At 51.5% G+C, this 27,144-nt stretch overlaps 14 protein-coding genes across 14 annotated transcripts; 7 read left to right on the top strand and 7 right to left on the bottom strand.

The window, feature by feature from the left end:
- Positions 1 to 156: 156 nt before the first annotated feature.
- Positions 157 to 1,038, bottom strand: BCR37DRAFT_402304 (triacylglycerol lipase; the record flags this gene model as incomplete). Its single annotated transcript, XM_040871901.1, has 2 exons — positions 157 to 455; positions 510 to 1,038. 2 exons carry the CDS (start codon positions 1,036 to 1,038, stop codon positions 157 to 159), a joined length of 828 nt encoding a protein of 275 aa, XP_040726428.1.
- Positions 1,039 to 3,421: 2,383 nt separating this feature from the next.
- BCR37DRAFT_378434 (uncharacterized protein) lies at positions 3,422 to 5,181 on the top strand. The gene has a single exon (XM_040869042.1). The coding sequence runs from the start codon at positions 3,564 to 3,566 to the stop codon at positions 5,025 to 5,027; it is 1,464 nt and encodes a 487-aa protein (XP_040726427.1). The 5' UTR covers positions 3,422 to 3,563; the 3' UTR covers positions 5,028 to 5,181.
- On the bottom strand, positions 5,100 to 6,920 carry BCR37DRAFT_366247 (caspase domain-containing protein). Its single transcript, XM_040868276.1, has 2 exons — positions 6,471 to 6,920; positions 5,100 to 6,427 (listed from the first exon to the last, which is right to left on the bottom strand). Exons 1-2 carry the CDS (start codon positions 6,756 to 6,758, stop codon positions 5,480 to 5,482), a joined length of 1,236 nt encoding a protein of 411 aa, XP_040726426.1. The 5' UTR covers positions 6,759 to 6,920; the 3' UTR covers positions 5,100 to 5,479.
- A 1,116-nt stretch (positions 6,921 to 8,036) lies between these two features.
- Positions 8,037 to 8,897, bottom strand: BCR37DRAFT_386569 (uncharacterized protein; the record flags this gene model as incomplete). Its single annotated transcript, XM_040870453.1, has 2 exons — positions 8,037 to 8,568; positions 8,593 to 8,897. The coding sequence occupies 2 exons, from the start codon at positions 8,895 to 8,897 to the stop codon at positions 8,037 to 8,039; spliced, it is 837 nt and encodes a 278-aa protein (XP_040726425.1).
- On the bottom strand, positions 8,740 to 9,609 carry BCR37DRAFT_265975 (uncharacterized protein). The gene has a single exon (XM_040866753.1). It carries the CDS (start codon positions 9,347 to 9,349, stop codon positions 8,903 to 8,905), a length of 447 nt encoding a protein of 148 aa, XP_040726424.1. The 5' UTR covers positions 9,350 to 9,609; the 3' UTR covers positions 8,740 to 8,902.
- Positions 9,610 to 9,737: 128 nt separating this feature from the next.
- Positions 9,738 to 12,177, bottom strand: BCR37DRAFT_378430 (Sec34-like family-domain-containing protein). Its single transcript, XM_040869041.1, has one exon. It carries the CDS (start codon positions 12,153 to 12,155, stop codon positions 9,870 to 9,872), a length of 2,286 nt encoding a protein of 761 aa, XP_040726423.1. The 5' UTR covers positions 12,156 to 12,177; the 3' UTR covers positions 9,738 to 9,869.
- Positions 12,178 to 12,315: 138 nt separating this feature from the next.
- On the top strand, positions 12,316 to 13,251 carry BCR37DRAFT_366245 (HAD-like domain-containing protein; the record flags this gene model as incomplete). The annotated part of the gene is made up of 3 exons (XM_040868275.1): positions 12,316 to 12,445; positions 12,485 to 12,823; positions 12,862 to 13,251. The coding sequence occupies 3 exons, from the start codon at positions 12,316 to 12,318 to the stop codon at positions 13,164 to 13,166; spliced, it is 774 nt and encodes a 257-aa protein (XP_040726422.1). The 3' UTR covers positions 13,167 to 13,251.
- On the bottom strand, positions 13,213 to 13,575 carry BCR37DRAFT_345666 (putative anaphase promoting complex subunit Apc11; the record flags this gene model as incomplete). The annotated part of the gene is made up of 2 exons (XM_040867633.1): positions 13,213 to 13,409; positions 13,455 to 13,575. Coding segments are annotated over 2 exons (318 nt in total), but the record flags the coding sequence as incomplete, so codon positions are not given.
- Positions 13,576 to 13,775: 200 nt separating this feature from the next.
- On the top strand, positions 13,776 to 15,491 carry BCR37DRAFT_391983 (chaperonin-containing T-complex eta subunit Cct7; the record flags this gene model as incomplete). The annotated part of the gene is made up of 2 exons (XM_040871091.1): positions 13,776 to 13,800; positions 13,849 to 15,491. 2 exons carry the CDS (start codon positions 13,776 to 13,778, stop codon positions 15,489 to 15,491), a joined length of 1,668 nt encoding a protein of 555 aa, XP_040726420.1.
- A 71-nt stretch (positions 15,492 to 15,562) lies between these two features.
- Positions 15,563 to 17,235, top strand: BCR37DRAFT_265891 (fatty acid desaturase). Its single transcript, XM_040866752.1, has one exon. The coding sequence runs from the start codon at positions 15,613 to 15,615 to the stop codon at positions 17,152 to 17,154; it is 1,542 nt and encodes a 513-aa protein (XP_040726419.1). The 5' UTR covers positions 15,563 to 15,612; the 3' UTR covers positions 17,155 to 17,235.
- Positions 17,236 to 17,317: 82 nt separating this feature from the next.
- Positions 17,318 to 19,591, top strand: BCR37DRAFT_391981 (uncharacterized protein; the record flags this gene model as incomplete). The annotated part of the gene is made up of 2 exons (XM_040871090.1): positions 17,318 to 18,798; positions 18,838 to 19,591. 2 exons carry the CDS (start codon positions 17,318 to 17,320, stop codon positions 19,589 to 19,591), a joined length of 2,235 nt encoding a protein of 744 aa, XP_040726418.1.
- Positions 19,592 to 19,757: 166 nt separating this feature from the next.
- BCR37DRAFT_391980 (casein kinase substrate phospho protein PP28-domain-containing protein) lies at positions 19,758 to 20,396 on the top strand (the record flags this gene model as incomplete). The annotated part of the gene is made up of 1 exon (XM_040871089.1): positions 19,758 to 20,396. One exon carries the CDS (start codon positions 19,758 to 19,760, stop codon positions 20,394 to 20,396), a length of 639 nt encoding a protein of 212 aa, XP_040726417.1.
- Positions 20,397 to 20,438: 42 nt separating this feature from the next.
- Positions 20,439 to 23,051, bottom strand: BCR37DRAFT_391979 (uncharacterized protein; the record flags this gene model as incomplete). The annotated part of the gene is made up of 1 exon (XM_040871088.1): positions 20,439 to 23,051. One exon carries the CDS (start codon positions 23,049 to 23,051, stop codon positions 20,439 to 20,441), a length of 2,613 nt encoding a protein of 870 aa, XP_040726416.1.
- Positions 23,052 to 24,444: 1,393 nt separating this feature from the next.
- On the top strand, positions 24,445 to 26,433 carry BCR37DRAFT_386564 (uncharacterized protein; the record flags this gene model as incomplete). Its single annotated transcript, XM_040870452.1, has 1 exon — positions 24,445 to 26,433. One exon carries the CDS (start codon positions 24,445 to 24,447, stop codon positions 26,431 to 26,433), a length of 1,989 nt encoding a protein of 662 aa, XP_040726415.1.
- Between the last annotated feature and the right edge of the window lie 711 nt (positions 26,434 to 27,144).

Below are 27,144 nucleotides of genomic sequence, written 5' to 3'. Positions count from 1 at the left end.
CTGAGACTGAGAGTTGTCAATGTAGCTTTTGAAAGTGCTTCGACGCGTCGCGAATCTGAAATTTGGGCTGGGCGGAGGATTCACTAATTCGCGTTTGATCAGGGGAATATACTTGGAATACTTGGAACACGGAATACCTGAAATGCTACCTGCCCGCTAGCCAGACACATTCCAGTTGAAGCAATCCACACACTCGTCTGTACGCACAGGGGTCGGGGTGGAGTTATACCGCATAATCACATCCTCAATCACATTCCGGATGCGATGCGTACTGACACCCTGTCGCCACCCAAGATCCTCCACCGTATCATACACACACTCATACCCCGAATGACAGTGCGTCTCCATTGCAAAACCAGCAGTCCAACAAGCAGAGGTGATACCGCCGCATGTTCCCATGAATAATGGATCTGCCGTATGTCCAAAAGCCCAAATATGCTTTGCAAAACCAGCATCTGAGTGATTGCTTGTAGGGTGTTTATCCTCACCCTGCCAAGGAAATCCAGCACCTGGCATAATAGGCAGCCCTAGGCGTCGAGCGCTGAGTTTCTCCCCTGGTGCTTGGAATGTCACGGCCGGTAAGCCATATGTCTGCGCAACAAGCGATGCAACTGCACCACCCAGTGAATGCCCAACGATCCAGATATCACCCTTTGGAAAGTCTCGCTTGACGTCGTGATAGACGTCCAGAGCTGCGCGGTAGTAGTGTTTCCGCGAACGCAACTCATTCTCAAGGCATGCAGCGTTGCACGTATACGTATCTTCGTAGCAGTCGCAAACGGGTCGCCAAAGGTAAGAGACTCGACCGCAGCAGCATGAGAAGAGGAGGTTATCGTTGCGCTTATCCTTGAATTGCGTACCGCCGACCAGACTTGTCCCTTTGTACGCCAATATAATGGTGGAGTTGTCCTCGTTTGTAAAGACATGACCACGCAGACCATCATCGTCCCAGCCGAAATGATAGGTAGAATTGAAGCCGTCGTCCAGATCAATCCAGTCATCTGTCTCAGGAACAGCCGTGTAGCAATCATTTGTCATTTTGGCAAGATTGAGGATTGTTTCTCTGTCATGAATTGCAGGTAACCGTATCTTGTGCCGCTTGAAGGGGTGCTTTGTGATACCCAAGTGTCGTTGCGCATGGTAGTCATCGAGCGCAGCTTGTGAGTGGTCCCGCAATTGGTCGACTATTGCCACCTGTGATTTGCCAAGTGGTATGGTATAAGCTTTGGCAAAACTATCATCGCCAAGCGCTTGTGCGAACAGACCCTTAGAAAGCTTGCGATGAAGACGATGCTTGTCGCCGAGCCCACGGACGTGTATCGCCTGCAGTGAGAAGCGATCCAGATCAGGCGGTTCTTTGTCGCGCATTGTGCGCGGTATCGCATCGTGCGCCTTGTCATTGAGATATTGCCAGGGTAGTTGAAGCGCCTGAATTGGCGCTGATAAGAAGAGAAGCGCCGTTGCGCAGGCTATGATGCGCATGGCTGGAGAGAGCGGATGAGTGCTTTGGTTGTGTGTTGCTTGTTGTCTCGAGTCGTCGTCATGATTGCGATTGCGATCGCGAAATGCGGGACACGGACCAGGCACCACACATCCATTGACGGAGATCTCATGCCAGACTGCCAGATGTGCAGAGTCAAGGAAGACATAAGTGCCTATTCTATGCAAAGCTCTCACGTGCTGTCAAGTAATCCCAAAGTTACTACGCCCTCGGGCCGTTGCAGCTCTTAGAAAACCGACTCTATATTGGCCTCAAGAGTCAGGAGACACCTCCCTTGACTCAGCATCAGATCACGCACTCTAGAAACTCCGCTACATCACGTTGATGCGCCCGTTATTTGTGCAGGCATGATGTCGGGAGAACAGATGTTCCAAATACGACATAGAGCCTGTCGCAAATCACACCAACGTCTGTCGGTCTAGCGGCTCTAGCCCATCGGCTGCTCAATAACCGCGTGGTCCTCGGCAAAGCCAGAATACTCATTCCGATGAGCAAAGCGTGATGAGACATGAGGAAATCACTCAGAGGGTCTAGGCACAATCTCCTGAATCTTGGTGTAATCTAACAGCAAACCGCCTGCTCATGTGCATGGCTTATGTCCACACATCTCATCCATCAACGACAGCAGCAAAAGTCTGGCCTTCGCCACTGGTATCGTTACAAGGTACTACCTGTAAAGAAACTCCATGAATAGCTGACTGAAGCCGTCGCATTCGAGCTGAGACTCATTGAATCGAGTGCAGAGATGAGCCCACATGGTCTTTGGCAGGTGCTGTCTCTATTGTTGCCATTTATTCACATGCTTGATGGTCATCCGGTCCAGGCTAGCACGCCAGCGCCACGATGCGGCCCAAATCCCAAATTGATGGCATTTTACGTCCGGGTGTCCCACTTACCTGAGAATGGAGGATGTCGGTTGAATTGTACAGACATGGTCATCAGAGCCTTCCCTTTGAATCAACGATTCTCTCGTTGTCAAAAAAGGAGGACTTTGGTCTTTGGCAAACATAGCTAGTCTGTTGTGTACGGCACGAAGCCCTCTCTCACGATAGAGAAATGCGTTTGTAAGTTGTCCTTCATCTTCGAAAGTCTCGAGACAAGCGCAGGTCGGGTTTGCGCGCCAGACATTCTGCATGGCAATATCGTGGCCAGCCCAGGCCGATGGACACACAGCCAGACAAAACGGTCGCTCGTGTCACCAAAACCCAGATAACCAATATGATCTGAAGTGGACACGTCACGTATAAAGCATACTTATACCCAACAGCACTTGTCACTGATCAGCATTTCTTTATCCTTGTGCTTAGTCCATTTGCAATACTACTATTTCGTAAATTAGAGCGCCCCTTCTGAGCTACACGTTCAACGCAAGTAAACGCGCCCTTCAACTGCGTCATACTGGAGACGGATATACGAGCTTCATGCCAGCTTACCCGTCGTCGTTCTCTACGCTAGCAGACAATTCAGGTTCACGGCGTTTGTGAGTACTTGCACTTGATGACTAGAACTATTGAGGATGCGGCCCAGGAACGCGAAATACGCGAAATTGAAGGAAGATGAAAAGTGCGAGATGCATCCCACGAACAGGCCTGGACGCCTCTGTAGGTTGTCGCTGCTTGTCAAGGACATGACAGCCTTTGACAGGGATGTGTTGATCTCTCCGTACCTGTGTAGAACAATCATGGTCAGCTTCTTCTACCTGATGCCTGTTCCGGCCCGACTCGTATTGATGCATATCGCGTAATCTATCTATCTACAGTACGTGAGTTGAGAGGCTGCTGCCAGGCCCTAGCTCATGATGACCACATAGACAGGCTCGATAGTCCGTAGTCTGCAATAGAAGAAGAGGAGACGCAGCTCTGAGTGTTGCGTGTCTTGCCTGCTGCTCTCCCGCCATCTTTTCCAACGGTCCAGAAGTGAAAGAAGAAGAATCCAACGAGCCATCTACCAGAGCAGAGACACAACAGCCAGACATCACAACGCCTTACTCTCCATCCGACCAGGCATCTATCTAGACACACGCGCTTCATCAGAGGAAACAACCAAACCCCCCTTCCGCAACATGACTCCCAACGCGCGCGACGCGGACGCGTCTTCCAGTACTGACGCGACCTCGACCACCTCCCAGCAGTCCCCGAGCTCGACCACAGCGCAACGCATCCTTAAACGCGCCGAGGTCTCTCGCATAACGCGTCTCCTGAAACACCGCCTTGAGATCGCACAATATAAAGTCGAACGCAAGTGGCAGCATTTCAGCTTGAAATCCGTCGCGCCGCAGCTTGAGCAGGAAGTCTTGCTCGCGTCGCAGAGTAGACAGCAGCAACAGCAAAATCAGGCCTTGACAAATGGGAATGGCTTATCGATGAGCGAGTCGAGTGTGACGCCTCCGCCCTCCTCGATGGGCGCTGCAACGGCGCATGAGTCCTTCTCAGGCGCGTCAGGTCGTTCAGGACCACCCGCCGCTTCTCCGCCACGTTCAGCAGACGATCCATTCTTGATTCCCGACTTGCCTATTCGCTCGAGATTCCAAGAATCGAGTGTACGCAACGGGGATGCAAATGGGCCTGCGCTGTATGCGCACAGCTATGCTCCCTCTCAGCAAAACACGACCGCCGGCTTTCAAGTCTCTCCTCGCAAACGGCCAAGAGCGCCCAGTGATGAAGAGGGCGAGTCGGATGCAAGCCACATGTCGCCGCTCAAATATCGTGCTGCAACGCCTTCGATGCAACGGCGTAGCAGTCATGGTCATAGTGGGAGCGAGGGACCCCATCCACCACGCACGCCGCCGCCCTCTACGCCACCACCGTTGTATCGCACTGCCCTTGCGAGTTCTTCACGGACGGCAGGGAAATCGCAGCGGCAGGGTCAACCCAACAATGCAGCATCCTTTAAGGATTCAGAGGAAGGCGCTGATTTACTCCTCTACCTCGCCACCTCCCCCTCACCAGCAAAAGCGCGTCGGTCGCGAGACTTCCTACCACAACCTTCTCCAAGAAGCAGTGGCAGTCATGCACATCATGGACAGACAATGTATCCCGGTGGTCCATTTTCGTCACCACCACCCGTCATGCGTGGTTCATCACAAGTCAATACCCCTGTAGGCGGTGGCTTCAATCTATCAGAATTCCTCAATTTCACACCATCCCCCGCACAAGCTGCAGCAGCGCATCATCCGGGATTGCATCTTCAAACGGCAAGTGGACAAACAATCTCAGGTCGTCTTGCAGCAGCTGCTGCAGCAAGCGCTGGATCATCATCAGCGAACCGGTATGGACACGTTGGTGATGTCAAGGTTTCACCCATCAAGTTGACCTATGACGCAGCCACGCGTGCGTCACCGTCGAGAAATGCAACGGCTGCACGGTTATATGGGTCAAGTAGGGAGGAGGTTGCATCGTCGGGCTATCTTGAAGCGGCATTAGGATCACCTTCACGGAGAACAGGCGCCACTACGTCCGGTACTGGTGTGAGTCATCGTGGTTCGACGACGACCATGGCACGTCCTGCGAGATTGGATTTCGTGTAAATGGGTTTTGAGAAGTGTGATATCTTTTTTATGGCTTGTTTAGAGGTAAGTGGGCCTCTGTATGTCCATGTTATGTATGTTGTTTTATGTAAAGATCTAGATTGCTACCTTTCAAGGCATCAGGCTTGTCATCGTCCAGGCACGTCACTTGGGCACTGAAAGAAATGCACAACAGTCGCCTGGCTGTTATCGCATGAACAATTTACGATGCGATGTAGATATAGACAACGATCTGAATGACTATACAGTTGCCTTGGCTCGATAGTTGATGCCTCTGTACGTTGTAAGATCCTCCCAGCATAAAACCCTTAGCTGTGCCCATCTGAAAATTTCGCATGTCCTCGCAGTAGCCACCCTGACAGTGCTCTAAGGGTGAAGAGCGTGTCATGGACAATCGCCAAGCCTGCCTCACAGTCGACATGTCTGCCGTATTCAACCACTTTGACCAACGCTTAAAGAGTGAATAGAATCTCGGCAATCTGCAAAGGATGCGAGCACGACAATTGTGGCCGTTGCGAGTAATTACCCTGATTCATCTCATCGCGAATACTGTTGAGCAATTGCAAGTAGCTCTGTTGAGGGTTCTTCAGCAATGCATTACGGAATGCAAAGGACATGGCACCTTGTCCCTGTCCAGCAATAGACGCATCTGCTGACGTTTGATCGTCCTTGCAACCGGTAAAGCAAATGACATCTGCCGGTGCCGTTTTCATAGCTTTTACTTGTTCTCGATTGCCACTGCCGCTCTTTGTCACTTTGCTAAAGAGTCCCGATGCGCCCTTGAGCACGCCACCGATATCATTTGAGAGGTAAGACTTGCCGATACCAAGGAGACCTTGTCCAGCATCCTTGAGAAGGTTGGGTTCCTTGAGCACACCTCGCGTGTTGTACATGTATGGCAAATCCAAGATACTGCCAGAGTGGCAACAATCAAAGATTGCAGTGAGTCGACAGCCTGGTGGCAGACTCTTGACGCAGATATCATGCATAATGTCATCGATGATGTGACCAGGTGGGGTTGTTTCCATATCGACTGGGTAGATGCATTCATCCATGCCATCTTCCTCATCACCATCTAAATCACGCGTACTACCGCCGTGACCGGAATAGTGCAACATCAAATTGTCACCTGGTCTGGCACCTGCAACAAGCCACTGCATCGCACTCAGAATATTGGCGCGTGTAGGAATAGCACGCGGATTCTGCTGATCATCCGTCAAAATCACCATATCATCCTTCCTGAACCCATAGCGCTCCGTCAAGAACTGTACCATGTTGTGAACATCATTGATGCAACCTCGCAATTCACTCTTGGTCCCAAAATAGTTGATGCCAATCAACAGGGCCTTCTTCTTACCGTGCAAGTCTGAGAATTGGTACTGCATACCGCCAACGCCAAACTGTCGTCAGCTTTTGCTTGAGAATCCATAGTGAGATACTTACACTCTGTGCACCGGTGGGAGGCGCATGAGGGGCCGCGTAGCCTTGAGGTGGTCCTTGCTGCTGCTGAGGTGGTGGATATCCACCTTGCTGACCACCATACTGCGGCGCATTGTTCCAATTAGGTGGAGCGCCCTGCGGCACACCATACCCATTATTGTTTGGGTTATAGCCGCCTTGACCAGGTGCTGCGTAACCGCCTTGCTGATACGGCTGGGAGGAACCATAACCACTGCCATAGTTGCTGCCCTGCTGGTGTTGCTGCTGATAGTTCTGACCGGGAAAGGACATCTTGACTTGTGGTAGTCTATCTGGCTGTACTCAGTCAAGCGACGTACAGAGCACAGGTAGGAGCAGGCAGGCGGTAGGCAGCGCTCGTGCGTGTTGTAGAGTGCGTTGGCTCCGCGCTTGTGATTGGCTGATGACACGCGTGCAGACTAAATCTAGATCTACTAAGTCTACGGTAGGTCTTGTAGCCAAGTTGTAAGTCTACTTTAGCTTGAGCTTGGGCTTGGACTTGCACAAGATATACATCTCATGGGTGCCTTGAGTCATTGTCAAATTTACTAACCGAACTATCATTGAGAGTATATAATGTATATGATCAACTCACGCCTGTCAATTACGCAGAGCTTAAGGATTGTCTATCCATTCTTCTGTAAGCTGACGAGTCCGTCCCATCGAGCCTCCCGGCAGCTTTCGCTCAAGAGCGAGGAAGGAATTTGGAGCGAAGAGAAAGTCCTTGACATTGGTTGGTCACTTTTTTAGTGCTAGTGGGCGACAGGAAAGACTGCATCCAGTCAAAGCCAAGTGGCCACGACGCACCGAAACACCGAGAGCATTCTTCCTACAAGCCCTTCGGCACCTTGAAAGAACTCCCCGTCATCGCTTGTAGCTGACACAAAGCAAACTCATTCTTGCACGCGCAAGCGATGACAAAATAGGAAAGCCGGAGGCGCGCAAAGGAAAAGCAAGGTCGCCAAGACAACGACGTCTCAATCGCGAGCAACTCCAACGCCAGCAACTCCAACTCCAGAGACACCAAGTCGAGAGCCAATACAATCGCTCTCGTTTTCACCGGCCAGATCGACTCCAGTCGCGGAGTAGTCAGAAGAACCACAAGCCACACAGGCCGGCACAGGTGTTACAACGTCCGCCTCAACACCAAGTCAAGCACTCACTGCTGAGACGTCCGCCAATGCAAGACCAGCGAATGGGAGTGCCGCTTTCGACCTATTGCCTCCGGGTCCATTGTCAGGCCAATGGTACGATGTCAAGCAATACCCCAGCTTGACGAGATTGCGGACGCAAAGCCAGATGACACATCAGAGCCATCGACCGAGTATCGATTCGAATTCAAGTACATCGGCACAGTCTACAATTGATACTCGGTCGATGGCTCTGATGTGTCATCTGGCTTTGGGGGGTCTCTACCTCCACTTGGGCCCACAGATTATGGCGTACTGTCTTGTGAGGACTGATGTCAAGCTAGGCAAGCGCAACGAGGATGAAAATAGCAGGAGAACTGTGGCATTTTGCAGCATTTGCCGCACAGACGTGGCCGAATCATCATGGAGCGAAACATATAAGTCCAACCATTGGTGGGCTCACCACGCTCGCAAGCAAGGAAATGAAGGTCTCTTCGGGTGACGGTTCGCCTTGCTGATGCAAAAGTGGAGTTCCAAATGTCCAGGGGACTCTAAGTCCTTTGATGAAGAGACGTTCAGGATTCAACACCTTAGAGGCAGCTCCAAGCAGTTCAGTGATGCCGCCAGTAGAATGAAGCGCCGGCCAGGCCTCCAATGGTTCCATGCTTCGTAGTTCCTCTGTCGTACGCATCCAAACCTTGAGGAGTTGATCGTCCAGTGGAGTCTTGAGCTGGGGTTCGCAATGTCCCACGGAAGAAGAGATCTCTATTTCATCACGCTTGGGCTTTTCTTGTGACTTGACTGGATCAGCTGTGAACTCGATCGCACGCGTGGCTTTCTTGGCGTGTCGAGACCATGTCTTGGCATCCATTGTTTCATCAGGCACCGTTTCCAGCATCTTGAATGTCTCCTCATCAAAGGGCCAGGAGTCCTTCGGATATTTGGATGTCCACCTTTGCATCAGCAAGGCAAATCACCGCCCAAAGAGACCTTCATTCCCTCGCTTGCGAGCGTGGTGGCCCCACCAATGGTTGTTCTTGTACATGTCCCTCCATAACGATTTGGCCACGTCTGTGCGGCAAATGCTGCAAAAGGCCACAGTCCTCCTGCTGTCTTCATCGTTGCGCCTGCCTGGCTTGACATCAGTCCTCACAAGACTGTACGCCATAATTTGGGAGCCCAGGTGGAGGTAGATGTCCTGGTAAACCGTGCCAACGTGCTTCAATCCGAATTGATACTCGGTCGATGTCTCCGATGTGTCTCCTGGGTCTGCGTCCGGCATCGTGGTCAGGCCGGCGTATTGCTTAACATCGCATCATCGGCCTGACGATGGACCTGGAGGCAATGGGTCAAGAGAGGCGATCCCAATTGCTGGTCTTGGATTGGCTGACGCCTCAGCAGTGAGTGCTTGACTTGATGTTGCTGAGGCGGACGTTGTAAGACCTGTGCCGGCCTCTGTGACTTGTGGTTCTTCTGACTCCTCCGCGACTGGAGTCGATCTGGCCGCCGACTGCGACTTTGACTGAAGTTGCTCTCGACTTGGTGTCTCTGGTGTTGGAGTTGCTGGCGTTGGAGTTGCTCGCGATTGAGACGTCGTTGTCTCGGCGACCTTGCCTTTCCTTGTAGCCTCTGATGCAACTGGCTGGTTGTTGGTGGGCTGGGTTGGTCAGTGAAGTTCGGTCTGCGTGTCATCGTTCTGTTGAGCAAGGCGTGAGATATTTCCCAACAGGCCATTCATGTGCCTCCACCGCGTCCACCCGTACCTTCAACCTCAACAGGCGTCTGGCATGTGCGCTGGGAAACATCTCCATGGGTTGTCTTGGTGCTGATGACTATTGTAGTTGCAATTGCCTTGGACACGGTCGACTCGGGACGGAGGCGCTGCAAAAATGGGAGTCTGCTGCTCCAAAAGGGTACTGTTGAACAGCAGCTCGTACTGCAGCCTGCATACCAGGCGAAAATTGCTGCATTGGTACAGCTTGCTGGTTGACTGGGGTTGCCGGCCGATTTTTGCTAGTTCTACCAGTCCGTCTGGGATGACCAGACGATGAGAAGTCATCGGAGAAACAACTGGACTGTAACCTGTTGTTTATCTGAGTGAACAAACAAGCAAAGGAATTAAACACCGGACGAGTGACTAGATTAAAGATCACAGAAAGCCTGCTGTATAATGTCTCTGTGTCGGCCCATTTCGAGAGCTCGAGGGGTAATAATGCACACCTTGCTCAACAATTTCATCATCTAGGTACTTTAGCTAGTACGTCGGTTTCTCCCAGCCAGAGATCTCGCGAACCCAAGCAGCCGTATCAAGCACACTAGCAACCTGTTGGTCCACAGGCAGCGTCTCATGCAGCTTACCCATACGCAAATACGAGTCAAAACGCTCATACGTCTCAAGTGTCTTGTCCTGCGCCATCTCCAGCAACACACCTGCAACAGGTTCTTGCTCATCATCCAAGTACAATTGTAGTGCCTCCCTAAACAAAGCAAACGCATCTGGCAAACCTGCTCTGAACTTACGATTCGCTTCAACGAGTGCTTCGGGCTTCGTTTGCTTATTACCCATACATGAGCGTAGAGGTTGTGTGATCCCATCCGCACACGATGCAACAAGCTGATTGACTGCGAGTTGAAGCTGATCTTCAAGTTCGAGTCGAGCGTCTTGCATATTCTCAACAGGTCGCGAAAGAGCACCGGCTGCGAGCCTCGAGAAACCAGATGAAGCGAGGCTGTAGAGTGCTGAGGGAGAAAAGAGATCTCCTTTAGCTGCTGCATCCCAGAGCGTTGCCGTGATTCCTTGTCCTTGCTCCAGGCCTGACGCTTCTGGCAAGTGCTCCAATTCGAAACCAGCCATTTGCTCTCTCAGCAGGAGCAAGTGTTTGATGAGGAAGAGTTGACCATTGACGAGATTTTTGCGACGAATAGAACTTGCTGCTGACAACAAACTCGACAAACAACCACGCACCACCTCATGTGCCAGCGCATCGAAGAGACTGCTCTGCACAAGCCTGTAGATTTTGGATAGCAAAGCGATACTTGTTCGTAGAGTGATGTACCAGTCTGCACTGCTTCCTTGCAAACCAGATTGAACTGTTTCAGAATCATCAAAGACACTGCTGCTGGACGGTGCTAGAGAATGACCCACACTGCCAGTTCTTGACAAGGCCGGTCGAGTTCGTTGACGACGAACAAGCTTTCCATGGTAGTCTAGATCTTGCTCTGTCGGAGCGTAGCCTGTGATATTCGATGCAATGGCTGCTCTCGCAAGGGTTGCGACTCTTGCCTCGAGTTGCTGCAAGGTTGTGGTAAAGAGTGGACTCAGATCAAGCCCGTGCGTGTTGTCTTCTTGCACGCACTGTGCTTGCAGACTTGCGCACACCTCACAAAGGCGCGTCAAGCTCGTTTCGGCTGTGATGCGTGGACCCATGGCATCTGTAAAGCTTGGACCCAATGTTGCTTGGAAATTGGCAAACGCAGCTCCGTCTACCTCGGGAAAGAAGGCTCTGAAGAGTTCTTGCTCATCAGCGACGAGACTGCGCATAAAGGACACGGAAGACGTTGCAAAACTATCGAGTTCCTTGATGAGTGCAAAGTCCTTGAACGTGGTTGCCAAGGTGCTTGCAAGTAATGCCTTGCGTGTTGCAAAGTAGGCAGAGAGACAGTCATTGAGCAACGATTCGTACTCGGTGTGATGTTTCGAAGCTTGGCTCAATCTCATGAGTAGTGGAGCCATGGACGGCGACAAACTTCGGAATTTCGTGTAAAGTAATGCAGCTTGAGTATTCTTATTGAGACCATTGGACATCTTACTCGTCACATCTGCGGTCACTTGACGAAGTGCCGTATTGAAGTGAACACGAATCAGTGTTAGTGCTTTAGTCATGCACTGTCTGTAACTTCTTGTAAAGACATCGGCATCCTTGTAGTCTGGATGTTGTTCGAGGAACTCTAGTGACGTCTCGACACGATTCAAGAGCTCCCTGTATGATGGTTGCAGCACCAGATCACTTCCGGGAACATTCAAAAGTCGTACAGCTGTAGGGAGGTAGGAAAAGGGCTGCAGCGTTTCCTTGATGTCGTCCGCAAGAGAAGTCATTCGCGCTTCCTCTGCTTGTAGCTCATTACATCGTGTTTGTAGAGTGTGCGTTTGTTCAGCTACTGCATCAAAGCCATCTTTGATGCCAGCAAGGACAGATAAGACCCTATCTGCTTGATCAAGCACTGCTCGACAGGAGACCAGTCGCAGCAAGCTCGTCTCCTTGATTTGCTTCAATTGCAAATCCTGCAAGTCTTCAAAGATTTGTTCATCGTCGAGATGAGCCTCCTCTATCTCCTTCACATCCCAATGTGTTGCATCACGCGGCAATATAGGTCTAGGCAGTTCAATGCCTTGTAGCGACCGTGGTCGTCTGCGTACATCGGCTCTTGGCGGTGACTTTGCTACTTTTGGGATACACGGTGCAAGTGGGGGTGAGGGCGACCTAGCCTTGATGGGCGAAGGTGGTCTGAGGTCGCTATAGGCGTACAAGTAGTCGTCCATGCATGCTCCCTTTGTGTGTAGGTTGCTACTTGCTGCGGTAGATGAGCGCGACGTGTTTTGTAGTGTGAGGAGCTCCTCTTGGTGATCTCATTAGCAGAAGAAGACTTACTACAACAGCTTATACCACTTGCTGCAGTCGAGATACAGGGAGAGAATCAAGATGGCAACCAACACAGCAGAGAAGCCCCTCGGAGACGGAACAGTCAAGTACAAGCAGCCATTCATTGTGTTTTCAGACTTTGACGGCACCATCACATTGCAGGACTCAAATGATTACCTTACAGACAATAGTACGGGCATCTTCCCGAGGCAACAGAGCTAACAGGCAGTTGGTTTTGGCCAAGAGAGGCGGGTGTTTCTGAACCAGGAAGTCCTCAAGGATAAAATGTCCTTCCGCGACTCATTCGCAGAGATGCTCGACAGTGTCAAGACGCCCTTCCCAGAGTGTGTCCAGTTGCTGCTCGACAACATCAAGCTCGACCCTGGCTTTGCCACTTTCTACAATTGGTGTCTTGACAACGACATCCCCGTCGTTGTATTGTCTTCTGGCATGCAGCCCATCATTCGAGCCTTGTTGACCAAGCTCATTGGACCCAAGGCAGACAAGATTGACATCATCTCGAACGACGTCGCCATTAAGGAAGACGGATCATGGGATATCCTTTTCCGTAAGTGCTCCAAGCTTGGTGCAGGACTTGCTGACTAGTAGATGACCCTTCACACTTTGGCCACGACAAGTCACTCGCCATTCGGCCCTATGCAGCCCTCAACCCGCGTCCCAAGATGGTATACTGTGGTGACGGTGTCAGTGATTTATCCGCTGCCAGAGAAACGGACTTGCTGTTTGCAAAACGTGGTCGTGATCTCGTCACCTACTGTATCCGCGAGAAGATGCCATACACTGAGTTTGACTCGTTTGCAGACATCCATGCTGTTGTACAAAAGCTGCATGCTGGAGAGACGACGCTCGAGGAGATTGCACAGCAACAGCTGGCCGCCAATGAGAAGTAGACGCAGCACTGCATTCGTCGACATAGACATAGACATAGAGTTGGGTTCAATGATCATCCTCTTCGGGCTCCTCATCGTCTGGCGAGTCATCGCGTACAGGCAAAGTCGCGCCCGTCCCGTCGCTCATCAAGATCTCAGCCTCAAACCTCCGTCTATCCATCGGACACTGTCCCTTTGAACTGTCCTGACTGAGCCATTTCAACAGACAGTGCATGTGAAAGACATGCGTGCACTTTCCCCAGACTACACAGTGTCAGTTTGCCATCTGCATTTCAAAAGAGAGCATACTGAGGGGACACTCATCGCCTGGCGACTTGCAATCTGCGCATGTCCCGTCAAAGGCGACGCGACAAATGCCACACACGTCGTCTTGCGCGACTTTCCACTGCCAGACAGCGACTGCATGCCAGTCTATTCGTTAGCGCGTGGTTCTAGTAGAGCCTGGTATAAGCCTGGCATGGAAGCAGCATACCCTTGATGGTCACCTTCATCGCATAGACCCTCTCTCTACTATTGTAACTATTCTACCTGGCAGTGCCTGTGAATTGTTTCCTGGGCGACGAAAGAAATTCTTCAGAACAAGACGCGACGAGGGACACCACACAGACCATGAACAGCCAAATCCCCGTCATCGGTAGGGCCCTCTCCGTGCGCATGTAACATGCATCACTAACAGCTGCAGTCCTCAAGGAAGGCACAGATAATTCTCAAGGTCGCGGGCAGCTCATTAGCAATATCAATGCTTGCATTGCCGTGCAAGATACAATCCGGACGACCCTCGGTCCACTGGGAGCTGATAAGCTCATGGTCGATGCCCAGGGCCACGTCACTATCTCCAATGACGGTGCTACGATTATGAAATTACTGGATATCGTGCATCCTGCTGCCAAGTCGCTTGTGGATATTGCTCGTGCACAAGACGCTGAAGTAGGCGATGGTACGACGTCTGTGGTTGTACTGGCTGGCGAGATGCTCAGGGAGGTCAAGACATTCATTGAAGATGGTGTGTCGCCGCAAGTCATCATTAAGGGATACCGTAAAGCGAGTCAATTGGCAGTCAACAAGGTCAAGGAACTCGCAGTCAAAGTGGACAAGCGTGATCAAGTCAAATTCAGAGAACTTCTCATGAAGTGTGCAGCGACTGCCATGTCAAGTAAATTGGTTCATGCGAATGAGGGGTTCTTCACAAAAATGGTCGTGGATGCTGTTTTGTGTCTTGACCAGGATGACTTGAATGAAAATCTGATTGGCATCAAAAAAGTACCAGGCGGTGCCATGCAAGACTCCATCTTCGTCGATGGTGTTGCCTTCCAGAAGACCTTCTCCTATGCTGGCTTTGGCCAACAGCCGAAATCCTTCAAGCAACCCAAGATCGCCTGTCTCAATGTTGAGCTGGAGCTCAAGGCAGAAAAGGACAATGCAGAGGTTCGCGTTGAGCAAGTCTCTGAATACGACGCTATTGTCGATGCAGAATGGCAAATCATCATCAACAAACTCGAATTGCTCGTTCAGTCGGGCGCAAAGATCATCCTCTCAAAGTTGCCGATTGGTGACTTGGCAACGCAATACTTTGCCGACCGTGACATCTTTTGCGCTGGTCGTGTGTCTTCTGACGACCTCAACAGAGTGACACAAGCGACAGGTGCTTCCGTACAATCTACTTGTTCCGATATTCGCCCAGAACACCTGGGTTCGTGTGCTTCTTTTGAAGAGCAACAAGTCGGTGGCGAGCGATACAATCTATTTACCGGTTGCAGCACTGCCAAAACGTGCACCCTCATTTTGCGTGGTGGTGCCGAGCAGTTCATTGCAGAAGTTGAGCGATCACTGCATGATGCCATTATGATTGTCAAGCGCGCCATTAAGAATACAGAAGTCGTTGCAGGTGGTGGTGCCATTGAAATGGAGCTGAGTCGATACCTGCGAGACTACTCCCTCACCTTGGCTGGCAAGCAGCAACTCATCATTGGTGCTTTTGCAAAAGCACTTGAAGTCATTCCAAGGCAATTGTGTGATAATGCCGGCTTTGACGCAACCGATATCCTCAACAAGTTGCGTATGCACCATGCGCGTGGTGAGATTTGGGCAGGTGTGGATATGGAGACAGAGGGTGTTGCTGACAACTTTGCCAAGTTTGTATGGGAGCCCACCAGTGTCAAGGTGAATGCCATTGCCTCTGCTGCCGAAGCTGCGATGGTCATCTTGAGTGTGGATGAGACCATCAAGAATGAACAGTCGCAGCACGCACAGGCACCGAGAGGTGGACTTCCGCCTGGCGCTGCTCAGCGTGCATTGAGAGCCAGAGGGCGTGGCCGTGGTATGTGAGGTATAAACACAACTTTGCATTTCTAGTCTCATACGTGACTGCGAATTTCCTCACTATATTTTGTTTCCTTGGCGGCTTCCAACACTTTCCTCGGGCGATACTCCTCGGTCTTGCTCTGCCATGAAGCCACTATCACGCACGGCCGTCGAGGAACGCATAGATCAAGGCGAGATACTTGTCATTTATCAAAATCAAGTCCTCAAACTCGATCATTGGCTCGCACGACATCCTGGTGGCGACAAGGCTATTTTGCACCTTGTTGGACGCGACGGAACCGATGAGATGGACAGATACCACGCCAAGGAGACGACTCGGCGTATGAAGGCGTATGCAATAGGTCAGGTTGCTATGGAAGCGCGTCCGTGGCGGAATATGGTGCCGCCGATCCAATGTCCAGCACTGGTCAAGCAAGACGCCCCGGATTATAGCGACGACGAAGGTATCGCTATGAGTGAGTCGAGTCAATCCACCGAACCGATTCAAGGCCCAATAGATGCGCATACTCAAGCAGAAATTGAGCGCGACTTGGCTACGTATCCGTCGCTCGATGCGACAACGCAAGGAGGTATCCAGGCCAAGTACCGTGCGTTGGCAGACAAGCTCGAGCAGGAAGGTTACTATCAGTGCAGATACAGTGACTACCTGGTATGGGAGCTTGCACGATACGTCTTACTGGCGACAGCTTCCTTGACACTATACAGTCATGGGTGGTACAAACTCTCGGCAGTCTTTCTCGGCCTCTTCTGGCATCAAGTCACGCTTGCCTGTCATGATCTAGCACACAATGGTGTCACGCATGGTCCATTGGACACCATTATCGGCATGACCCTCGCCAGTTTTGTTGGCGGGCTGAGTATTGGCTGGTGGAAGCGCAACCACAATGTCCACCATCTCGTCACGAATCAACCAGAGCATGACCCTGATATCCAGCACATGCCCATCTTTGCAGTGACGCCGAAGCTCCTGACAAATGTGACGAGCACGTACTATGAGAAAGTGCTGGATTACGATACAGCTGCGCAGCTGCTCATCAAGGTGCAGCGTTTCATTTTCTACCCCATCATGCTCTTTGGCCGCTTCAATCTCTACCGTCTGTCACTGGATCACATTCTCTTCAATCGTGGCCCCAAGACGCGTTTCAATACCTATGCCAGAATCTATGAACTGCTTGGGATGTGCGTCTTTGGCTACTGGTACTGCTATCTGCTGGTCGGATCACTCCCAACAACATCGAGCAAGGTCTTGTTTGTCCTCATTTCACATTGGGTAACAGCGCCATTGCACGTTCAAATCACACTCTCTCACTTCGCCATGTCTACAGCAGACTTGGGTCCGCAAGAATGTTTTGCTCAGCAGCAGTTGCGAACCACCATGGACATTGACTGTCCCCCGTGGATGGACCCCGTTCACGGTGGCTTGCAGTTCCAAGCAATCCATCATCTCTTCCCGCGGATACCACGACACCGGCTACGGGAGGTTCAGCCCTTTGTGAAGCAGTTCGCCAAGGAGACTGGCGTGCCTCATAAAGTGTATGGATTTGCTCAGGGGAATGGCATTGTGCTTGGCAGACTCGCCGAAGTCTCAGCACAAGCTAAATTGCTGGCAAGTTGTGCAGCGACCATGCGGCAACATAATGACCTGGGCTTTGACTTGGTTGGCTAGAGCACTTTATAGTTCTTCCTTAGCACATGAGCGTGTGACTTGCTTTCGTATAGTGCTTCATTCGACGTCATGACACAAATTATCGCCAGATTGCCGAGATACAAAACTCAGCGAAAGGTAGCTCTTGCCGACCCGCCCCACCAACACCATCTACTCAGGTACGATGGCCAAGACTAAAGATCTATCGGCTCAAAGCGATCCTAATCCCATCAACCCAGGTGGCCCTGAATCTTTACCGCGCGCCAATACCTGGCATGGTCTTCCCGGCATCAAACGACCAGATTCACCTGTAGATGCCGCGCCCGGTGAGCCCAAGAAGGCTATTGTCGAGTCGCCTGCTGTTCATCGACCTCCCAAGTCGCCTGAAGATTACTGCGGTCCGTACTTGCAATTTGTTGGCACGCGCGATGGGAGTTGGTTCGGTTCTGCTTTGTTGTTGCGGCATAAGCATTTGGCGTTGCCTGTTTTCACCATGAAGACCGAGGATGGCGCAAAGGTACAAGAGCCAAGATGGGAGACATTGTATGAAGACATGTTTGGTATGACTTGCTGGAGATTGCATCTTGAGGTTGAGACGTTGTCTGGTATTGGCGAGACGACCGTTTCTTGGCTTTGTACATGGCCGCATGAGGAGAAGGAAGATTTCACCGAGAAGGGCCGGTTTGTGGTGCCTCACCAAGATGGTGTCTGGCGCGGCGGCTTCTTCAGCTGTAATGGCTTCGATGCCACTGTTCCAACTAACTTGGCACAATCGCTCACTTACACACAGGTCTGGAACCATCTTGGCTCTGTTCATCTCGAAAAACCCATGCATCTGCTCATTTGGGGCGGAGACCAAAACTATATTGACAACATCTTTGACGATATTCCCTTCCTGAAGCGCTGGGTCGAGATGGACTGGAATACAAAGTGGCAACATGAATTCAGTCAGAAGACTGAAGAAGAAGTCTGTCGCTACCACATGTACATGGCATTGGAAAATTGGGAACGACCAGAGGTCAAGCTGGCCCTTGCCAACATCCCTAGTCTGATGAGCTGGGATGACCATGACATCTTCGACGGCGCAGGATCATACCCACCTCTGCTCCATGACTCGCCTGTCATGATGGGACTCTTCATCTGTGCACAGCGATATAGGCTGCTGTTCCAGCACCATACGACGCCAGAGCTCGCACGCTCACATCAGTTGTTTGGTTACAAGGGTCACAACCAGATCATTCAATGCGGACCCAAGCTCAGCGTCCTTCTGACTGATGGCCGCACAGAGCGAACCCCGGAAACCATTCAAGATGATAGGACCTGGAAAGAGACATTCGACAGGCTCGATGCTCAGATTCCGCAAACCACGCAGCATCTGCTTGCCGTCTTTGCTGTTCCCCTATCCTTTGTTCGCATCCGTTTTGCAGAAAGCGTGTTTGAGCGTCTTAAGAATGCACCTCACATAGTGCGACAACTACCTTTGGTGAAATCAACCAATTCCATCTTTGGCTTGCCAGAGCTGTACGACGATTTGTTGGACGAATGGACTCACGAGAACCACATCAAGGAACGCAACTCTGCGATTGCCAACTTCCAGAAATTTGCAGAGAAGCGTCAGTGCCGAGTCACTTTCTTGTCTGGCGATGTTCATTGCTGCGGCCTATCGTATGCGTCCCTTCATTTGCGACCCAACTAACACTTTAGACGATTCCGAACAAAGCCATCACACAAAAACGACGAGTCACTCACCCCGGTAGCTGATCCAAGGCTCATGTATCAGATCATCTCCTCTGCCATCGTCAATATGCCCCCGCCACGCAATGCCCTCCGAGCTTACCACTACTTCAAGATGAAGTGGCACTTTGATGGCACTGAGGAGGAGCTACTCAACTACTTCGAGCGACGGCCCGAGGGTGGCCGTAAATTGAGACACCAAAAGTTACTCCCGAACCGCAACTGGTGTCACTTTTCACTCGTGGGTCCGACACCGCCAGAGCCATCGCCTGGTGGTATGGCTGGCTTGCGACTCAATCAAGCAGAACCTGTTGTGCCACGCACCCTCATCAATGGCGTAGCAAACGGCGAGCTGCCAGCCAATGTTGCTGGTGTGGATGGATCGCATCAAGTCCGTTCAAGTGCGAATGGGCCAGACTTTTGGCGTCACCACTGGCCTTTCACAAAGCATCATCCCTACCCAAGCAGTCTAGGACCTACCTCTGATGAAAGTGGTCTTGGTGGCGGTGAGCCAAGAATCCATAAACACTCGGGCGGTCGTTTCTGCAGACACGGCAAGCATGGCGGTATTGAACGCCATGAAGACTTTGGTCGTGGGCTCGAGGGTGACTTGCGCATCAGGCTCTGGGTCGAGTCGAGTCTCAAGACGGACAAGGGACGCAAGTTTGCCTCGTATGAGGTTGTTGTGCCACCTGTTTTACAAGTTGGACATGCAACGAAGTAGACACTTTCTCTTGTACACTAGGCTAAGGGTTGTGTAATTGGGTTATATTGGTTCAAGCAAACAAAGTGTGACTGCCTATCTTTTGTCCTCACGAGCTGAATCTGGCAGCCAGTTCAACTCTCAAGCTTCAGTATCAGCATTATCGTATCTATACCAGACAAGGGCTATGGGAAGAGGCGGCAAGCGTGATTACAAGCCGAAACGTGGCGGAGGCAAGTCCTTCTCCAAGAACCTGCAACCATTGGATGAGAATGGCAATGAAGTGAATACGCCCGACAGATGGGAACCGCGCAATAGGCGCCAACAGGATGCTGAGGACTCTGAGAGTGAATCAGGTAGCGAGTCTGAGGACGGATCCGGAAGTGGCAGTGATGATGATAGCTCAGAGGATGGGCTCATGGGAGCTGGTGCGCCTAAGTCAAAGTCTGATAAGAAAGCTGCTGGCGCCTCATCTTCAACAAAGGGCGATGCGCCAGCAGCTGCGAATGCCAACCGAGCGCTCAATAAGCCCATGTCTGCCAAAGAGCTGGCAGCAGCAAGTACAGAAGGCAGTAGTGCGCGTGCAGGCGGTGAGATGAGCAGACGCGATCGAGAAGCACTCGAGGCGAAAGCGGCAAAGGAGCGCTACTGGAAATTGCATCAAGCTGGAAAGACCGATCAGGCCAAAGCCGACCTTGCTCGTCTTGCAGAAGTCAAGAAGAGGCGTGAGGAAGCAGCTAGAAAGCGAAAGGAGGAAGAAGCAAGCGTTGCCGAGGAGCTCAAGGCTTCACTCGAGCGCAGTGGCAATCTTGGCAAGAAGAGCTAGACGTTTCTTTCTTGACAATTCATTCGCATGCTACAAAATGTATCAACGGCTCGGAGCAACGGAGGCTGATCTCGCACTAGCACGCTCGCTAGAATTGCTCTTGCCAGTTCTTAGTCTTTCCTCGACGCGCAGTCCTTGACGCAGCGCCTTGATGTACGCTGTATACTTGACGATATCCTTTCGCAACGCTTGATCGCGCAATTCAAAATTGACTATCGCCCGTCTAAAGTTTTCGGTTCTTGGCGACAGGAGCTGAGGCAGGCTGGCTTGCATTGCTTGATGCTGCTTGAGCTCTTCCTCGATCGCAGCCAAGAACCGAGTCAACGCGACAATTTGCTCGGTCACAGGCAAAGACGAAATGGTGGAGCTTGGCGGCTCTGGCTGCCACTCCTGAATCACAATATGATCTCCAGGTGCTCCTTTCTTGGATCGACTCGAGCTTGCCGTGCGCGGTACTGCAGGTGATGATTCTTGCTCAGCAAGCAACGCAGCCATCTGTTCACCCCAACCATACTCAGCGCTGCCAACTGCGCCGAGCAACGGCTCTTTACTGACTCGACCAGCCCAGTAATTGGCAGTCGTGACCCATTCTTCCACAAGGTCTTGCGTACCTGTAGCGAATGCGTGTCTTTGGCCATTGGCTGTGATGAGCGACCAGACATGCGCATGGTCCTTGTATGCTTTTGTCGAGAGCTTAAAAGCAACAGCCTGATTCAGCGGTTCTTCCAGCACAAGTCGAGCATTCCTAGTCCAATCGCCACCGCCTAGGTTTTGGTCGGCTTGCAGTGTAGGCGCTTTGCTCGTTAAGTCGAACAAGCACAAATGACCCTTTTCCAATACACCAAACAGCTCAGACGACCAGCCCTTGAGTTTGACGGGCGCTGTCGAAGAGCGTTTTGTCAACGTAGCAAAAGTGGTGGTTGCTTGAAGCAAAGAATGATAGAGCCGTCCCTCTTTAGCAAATGGAGGACCTTGCAGAGCAAGCAAATCGGAGATACCAGTGGTTGGATCATCCTGCGTGTCACCGTGCGATTGACTTTCCTCACGAATGACACTGTTGACTGTTCCGACAAAGCCGACGCTGCAGGTTGCTGGAGCCAATTGCTGACTACTCTGCCTGCTTGAATGACGCAGGTCTCTGGACGTTGATGAGCGACGATACAGTTGTGAGATCTGAGACGTGCTCGACATGGATCGCATCATGTTGCCGTTCTCCTGACCACCATTGCCATCAATGCTAGCCATCCGTAGACTTGCAGGGCTCTCGAAAGCACTCTCACTGCCCCGCTGTAGAAATGGCTGACGAATTTGTTCTCGAGCAACACTCGTGTAAGCGTCCAGTAGAATCTCCTTGATGTACACTTCACGAGACAAGTCAGACTTGGGCGGATCTCGCCACGCATCTAATTCAGCAGCGCGTCTTGCTGTCTCTTGCCGCTCTTGTGCGTTTTCTTGGTCGAGTGTTGCTTGACTGACTGATCGAACAACTCGAATGGTGGATTGGACGAGGGGTACTTCACTTTGGTCTGTGCTGCTGCGAACTGAATCTTGGCGCCTGGGCGGTTCACGTCGCGTCGTATTGCGATAAGCACCCGCACGTATCGCAGTGAGTGTATTTTGAACAAACTCGCTGCGTTTCATCTTACGATCGCCGCCATCGTGGTTGGCAACGTGTAAGTCTGTGTTGAGGGCAATGAGGGCAAAAGCCAAAATGTAGGCAACATCCTTAGAGAGCCAACGACCTTCTTGCTCCAGGTTGCACTGATGCCAACGATCAGCAAATGCTTCAATAATGCGATCGAGAACTTGAGTCTCGCCACGTATAAAGAGCTTGGAGCAGAGCAGCCGTAATGCTTTGATGATGCTCAAGCCAGAAAAGTCAAACAGGCTCAAGAAGGCTTTGCGTACGCCAATGTTGAAGGGTAAGTCAGTACCGAGAAAGACTGCATATTCCATAGGCGGACTTGCGTCACTGCAATCGTACAGCGCTTGCGCTTTTGCTAGATATTCTGAGTCCAAGTTGCCAAGAGAAGTCGTTCGTGGCCCAAATCGCTCCAGATTGACAATGGGACCCTCAGCTCCCTGAGCTGCTGTTGGCGAAGGATGTATCTTGGCGTCTCTCTGCGTGACAGTGTCTGGCTCCAAATTTGCAGGGGCGTCTGATGCAAATGTTGGCTGGCTAGCCAAAAGGGGAGAGTAGGACTTTGAGCCTCCAAAAGGATCACCCCAGCTGAATCTGTCTTGCGAGATGAGTGGTGTCTCTAGCCGATACATGTCGTTCTGGTTGGCATCACCCTGGATGGATGACACAAGCAATTCGGCATCAGCTTCGCGTGGAGGCGACGGATTGATCAATGGCAGCTCACGACCTGCTGACAAGCCACGCGAAGAGTTGGGCCGCTGCAGGGATGGACTAGATGCGGATTTGAAGAGATTCGCAACAGATGCAGGCCTGTTCAAGCTTCGACTGGATATGGAGCTTTCCTCTGATGGCTCACGCGGGGTCGCATGGCCAAAGACACGACTGAAGAAGCCACGCTTCCGTGCTGTGATGGTCGATGATGGATTCTCACCTGTGCTAGGCCGTGGTAGTCGTTGCGACTGTGACGGCGTACCTTGCAGTACCTTGAATGGTGAGACGAGAAAAGATAACATGAAGCATACCATATTGTGGCCACGCGGGAGCAAGCAGATCCCTAGTTATAACCGCTGTGCTGACGCTGAAGGGCGCGTGGAACCAAGAAGACCTGTGTGTTTGTGGATGCTGCACTAGGGCGAACAGATGAGGTTGCGAAAAACAGTATACTCTTACTACCACATAGCCAGGAAGGGACACCTTTCTTACTGACCACCTGACAACAGCACTACAGCGTATCCTCCTGAACGAGCCCCCTTGTGCTGGCGGGCGATTTCTCTATGCTGCTGTCGCTTGAGCGGTCTTTCTTGCGGCTTTTTGTTTTTGTTTGTTTTTTGCTTCCTTGGCGAATTCATCCTGACCACTCACCTACAAGCAGCGCTTTTATACAGTGTACTGCCGTCAAGGGCGATCTTCAGGCTTGCAAGTCTTTGATAAGCATTTTTGACGATGCTTCGTCCCACAGCTTCTTAACGGTAAGCAGCGATAAGCTGGACAGAACAGCTTTGCCAGAGGTTTACGCAACCTTAAAGACGATAGATTGGATTTCATGAAATGTCTGAGTCGTTCGAAGTCAAAGCAGCAAATCATCTGTCTCAAATGAGCGCAGGCCCGGAAGAAGCTCACGCGGAGGGCAGACTCAGGAGAACTGTTCTGCCCGTGTGATTGTACACCAAAATCGCCCGGGCGGCGAACGCGTGAGGCGCATTTGACTTAGGTCATGCTCGAGCTGATACGACCATTGACTATGGCCACATACGCAAACTTGTCCCCAGAGATCATGGTCAAAGTTGCCCTTTACTTGACTTACAGCTGCAGGATATCCGCACACCAACATGCCCCCGACAGGGTTGTAAAAGCACCTTCGCTCCGAGGCAACATTTTCAACACAGGTTTTTGTCTCCTACGTGGCCAGCTATGCCCTATGCTTGCAAGATCCCTGACAGGGGTCTTTACCATTCTGCTCGATAGAGGCTAGAAGGCACGCAACGGGATGCTGCATGGTCAAAGGTGTCGCTTCGGACGTTGAGGTCATTCATGTCGTCGTTACGTGTTTAGTCCGGTGATTGCTCAAAAGAATCCGAATAGGCAGCTTATTCGCTCTGGAATCCTTCCTGCCGCAAGGGTTGGACGAATAGTCCCATATGCATCTGTGGCATTAGGCCTGCCGTAGGTGTTAGGAGATTCGGATCAATCATTCCAAGCTTCTCTAGAGGTGCTAATCTGACTCTTTGATTGGCAGGGGTGATTGGGTACCCTCTGGCGTCTTCAGACGACAATTCAGCTCGAGGGTGTCGAGACTTTGCCCATCTGAACAGTCCATGCGCGAAATTGGGCATGCTACGCGAAAAGAACTCCAACCTTACGACAGCGCAGCGGCCGTGTCAAGATCGAGTCGCGACTACCATTATCATGGCCAAGTACGAAGACCTGCCTCCAGAAGTCGTCATCAGAGTCGCTACTTGCCTGACTTCCAAAGGCGAACATGTCCGCGCATTAGCAAGATGCTCGCAGGTCTGTAAAAGTACCTATGCTACGATTCAGGGGGCACAGGAGCTTTGGAGGGCTGCCTACATCACCTATTGGATCTTCGAATCGGCTGGCGTCCGTGGAAGGACGTCAGACCTCTACAATCGCAAGGATCCTCAAGTGTCTCACGGCTGTACGCCAGCCCTTGAGGCCGACTTGCCGCGAACAGCATTCTACAAGCGCCAGCGCGTTGACATTGAAGTAGTCCACCATGTCAACACGATGATTCGCGGCACAGGTGGATACACAGATCAAGCGGAAGCTTTGATGAAGATTGGCATGAATGCAGCAGATATGATTTGCAGAGTGCGTTTGGCCGCGGCTGGTTCGGGAGATTATGAAGTCAAGCGTTTGTGTGAGGAGCTTCTTCATGGCATCAGCTCGTCGCTTGGTGACCGTCTCCTCACGCAAATCTGCACTAGGCCCAAGATAGCACCCTGGCGAGACCAAATTGGCGTGGCTGCCGAAGCGCTGGATGGCTTGTTTGCAGTCGGCGCCTACCATTATTTTGGCGCAGTGCGCCCGGAATTGGACCTCGAGTACCATATCAAGTTCATGGCCGACGATGTTTTGAAAAATTGGCCGCATGAAAGGGACTGCAAATACGCAAAGGACATCACCAAAGAATGTGTTTGCCTAGAAAGTGTCGACGGACCTGGAGCCTTCCGCGCAGTAGAAAAAGCTTTATGCGATTACAATATCACTTTAATCGACCCAAGCTCCAGTAACTCTAAGCACCCCACAAGCAACTTCCTCGGATACACGCTCGAATTTGAGCTATCGGCTTCTCCAATAGTTGTCGTCTGCATCTTCTGCGCGGTGGCAAGACAGCTTGGCTTAATCACTCAACCAATCGACTGGGCAATACACGTTGTGGCCAGTATGACCTTCAAGGAGAATGGTGTGAAGATCGAAAAGTATTGGTCTCCTTACGTTTCTGGAGACGGTTCTCCAGTTGGCGAGATCTACACTCGAGAGGAAATGATATACGCCGTGCGCGAACGTTGGGGATGGTCGTACAAGAAGGCGAGCAATGCCCTGAAGCCGCCTCTGCACGGCATAGACGCTGCGAGACGGACTGTTCAAGGCATAACGGAATGCTTGGACGCTGCAGACAGGCCCAACGCAGACTTGACGTTCTACATGTCAATGTTGAAGACCACTCATCGGTGCGGCCAAGCGCTTGTTGTAGAGCCGCATGTCTTTGCGGAGTTGCTGTGCATGGGGGACCTCCCGACTCTCTCGGCCTGGATTCCGGAAATACGTGATATGGCACGACGAGGTGAGTACGGAAAGTCCTCGGCCGACAGGGCACTTCGTCTTCTGAAGGATGCACGGATCAGTATGAATAAGCCCATCGAGATTGCACCACGCAATAAGCCAGCTAGGCCGATTCGGTATGCCATCGGATCCATTGTCAGGCACCGCAAGCACAAGTACGCCGGCATCATCTTTGCACATGACGAAGACTGCAAGAAGAGTGTGGACTGGCAACAGGACATGCGCATACACAAGCTGAAAGGCGGTGGTGCCGACCAGCCATTTTACGAAATCAGGACGTCGGATGGCCAACACATGTATATGCCCGAGGTCAACGTTGAGTTGATGACTTGCCCTCGCTGTGGCGATCGAAATGCCTTGCCGACCCAGGGACCGACTCCCTTGACATCGGAGCTAACTGCTCTATATAAGAAGTTCGAGGACTCCCTAGATTCCACCGCCGGACAATACATCTCTCAAAAGAAGAATTCCGGTAAATGTGGCTTCATGCCAAGTCACCTGGCGCAACACAGATTTACTGCACCTACGTGGCCAGCTATGCCGTATGCTTGCAAGGTCCTTGACCAGGGCCTTGCTTTTTGTGCTCGATAGATGGCGAGGGCCAGGCGATGGAACATTTCATGGACAAGCAGCGTCATTCTGCTGCACCAGGTCACCAGTATAGTCGTGCTCAACAGGTAGTGTCGTCCTGATTGTGCAGCAGAAATGTTAAAAGAACAGCCTCTTTCAATCTTCCTGTGCTACTCTCGTCTAAAGGCTGTTGTTTGATCTACTCGTATGCGCATAGGCATCTACGATATCAAACCTGATAAGATTAGCCTGCTCAAAGACTCATCTCAGCTTTTTAGAACAGCATAATCTAGCATGACGAGGAGCAGGGTAGAACGGGCACCCTCTAGTCTTCAGACGATTCGCTCGTTGAAAGAATTTGCTCAAGTCCGCCCAGAAGTTCACGGAACGCATGCTCGAGAGCTCGTTCGCGAGGAGCATGGATTATATGCATGTCATATTCGAGGCGTGGCGTTGATACCACTGACTATGGCCAACTGAGCGGACTTGTCGGGTCTAGTTTGGCCTGAATATGTCCGTCGATCAGAACTCGGAGTCAATTTGGCAGATCTCTTGCCATGATTATCTGCCTTCTGTACATATAGTTTCCCTTGACCATTATAGTTGTAACACAGATCTATAAAGTGTAGTAATCGGTTGACAACGAGATATTTGAATGACGCGAGCTACCCGCATCTCTTCAATATCTGCCCAGAACTCGCAAGGCCAGCCCCTTCGACGAGCGTCCATGAC

The sequence above is a fragment of the Protomyces lactucae-debilis genome (genome assembly GCF_002105105.1).
Source record: "Protomyces lactucae-debilis strain 12-1054 chromosome Unknown BCR37scaffold_6, whole genome shotgun sequence".
Lineage (NCBI taxonomy): Eukaryota > Fungi > Ascomycota > Taphrinomycetes > Taphrinales > Protomycetaceae > Protomyces > Protomyces lactucae-debilis.
Note: the sequence above shows the minus strand (reverse complement) of the source record. Positions and strands in the feature narration are given on the sequence as shown.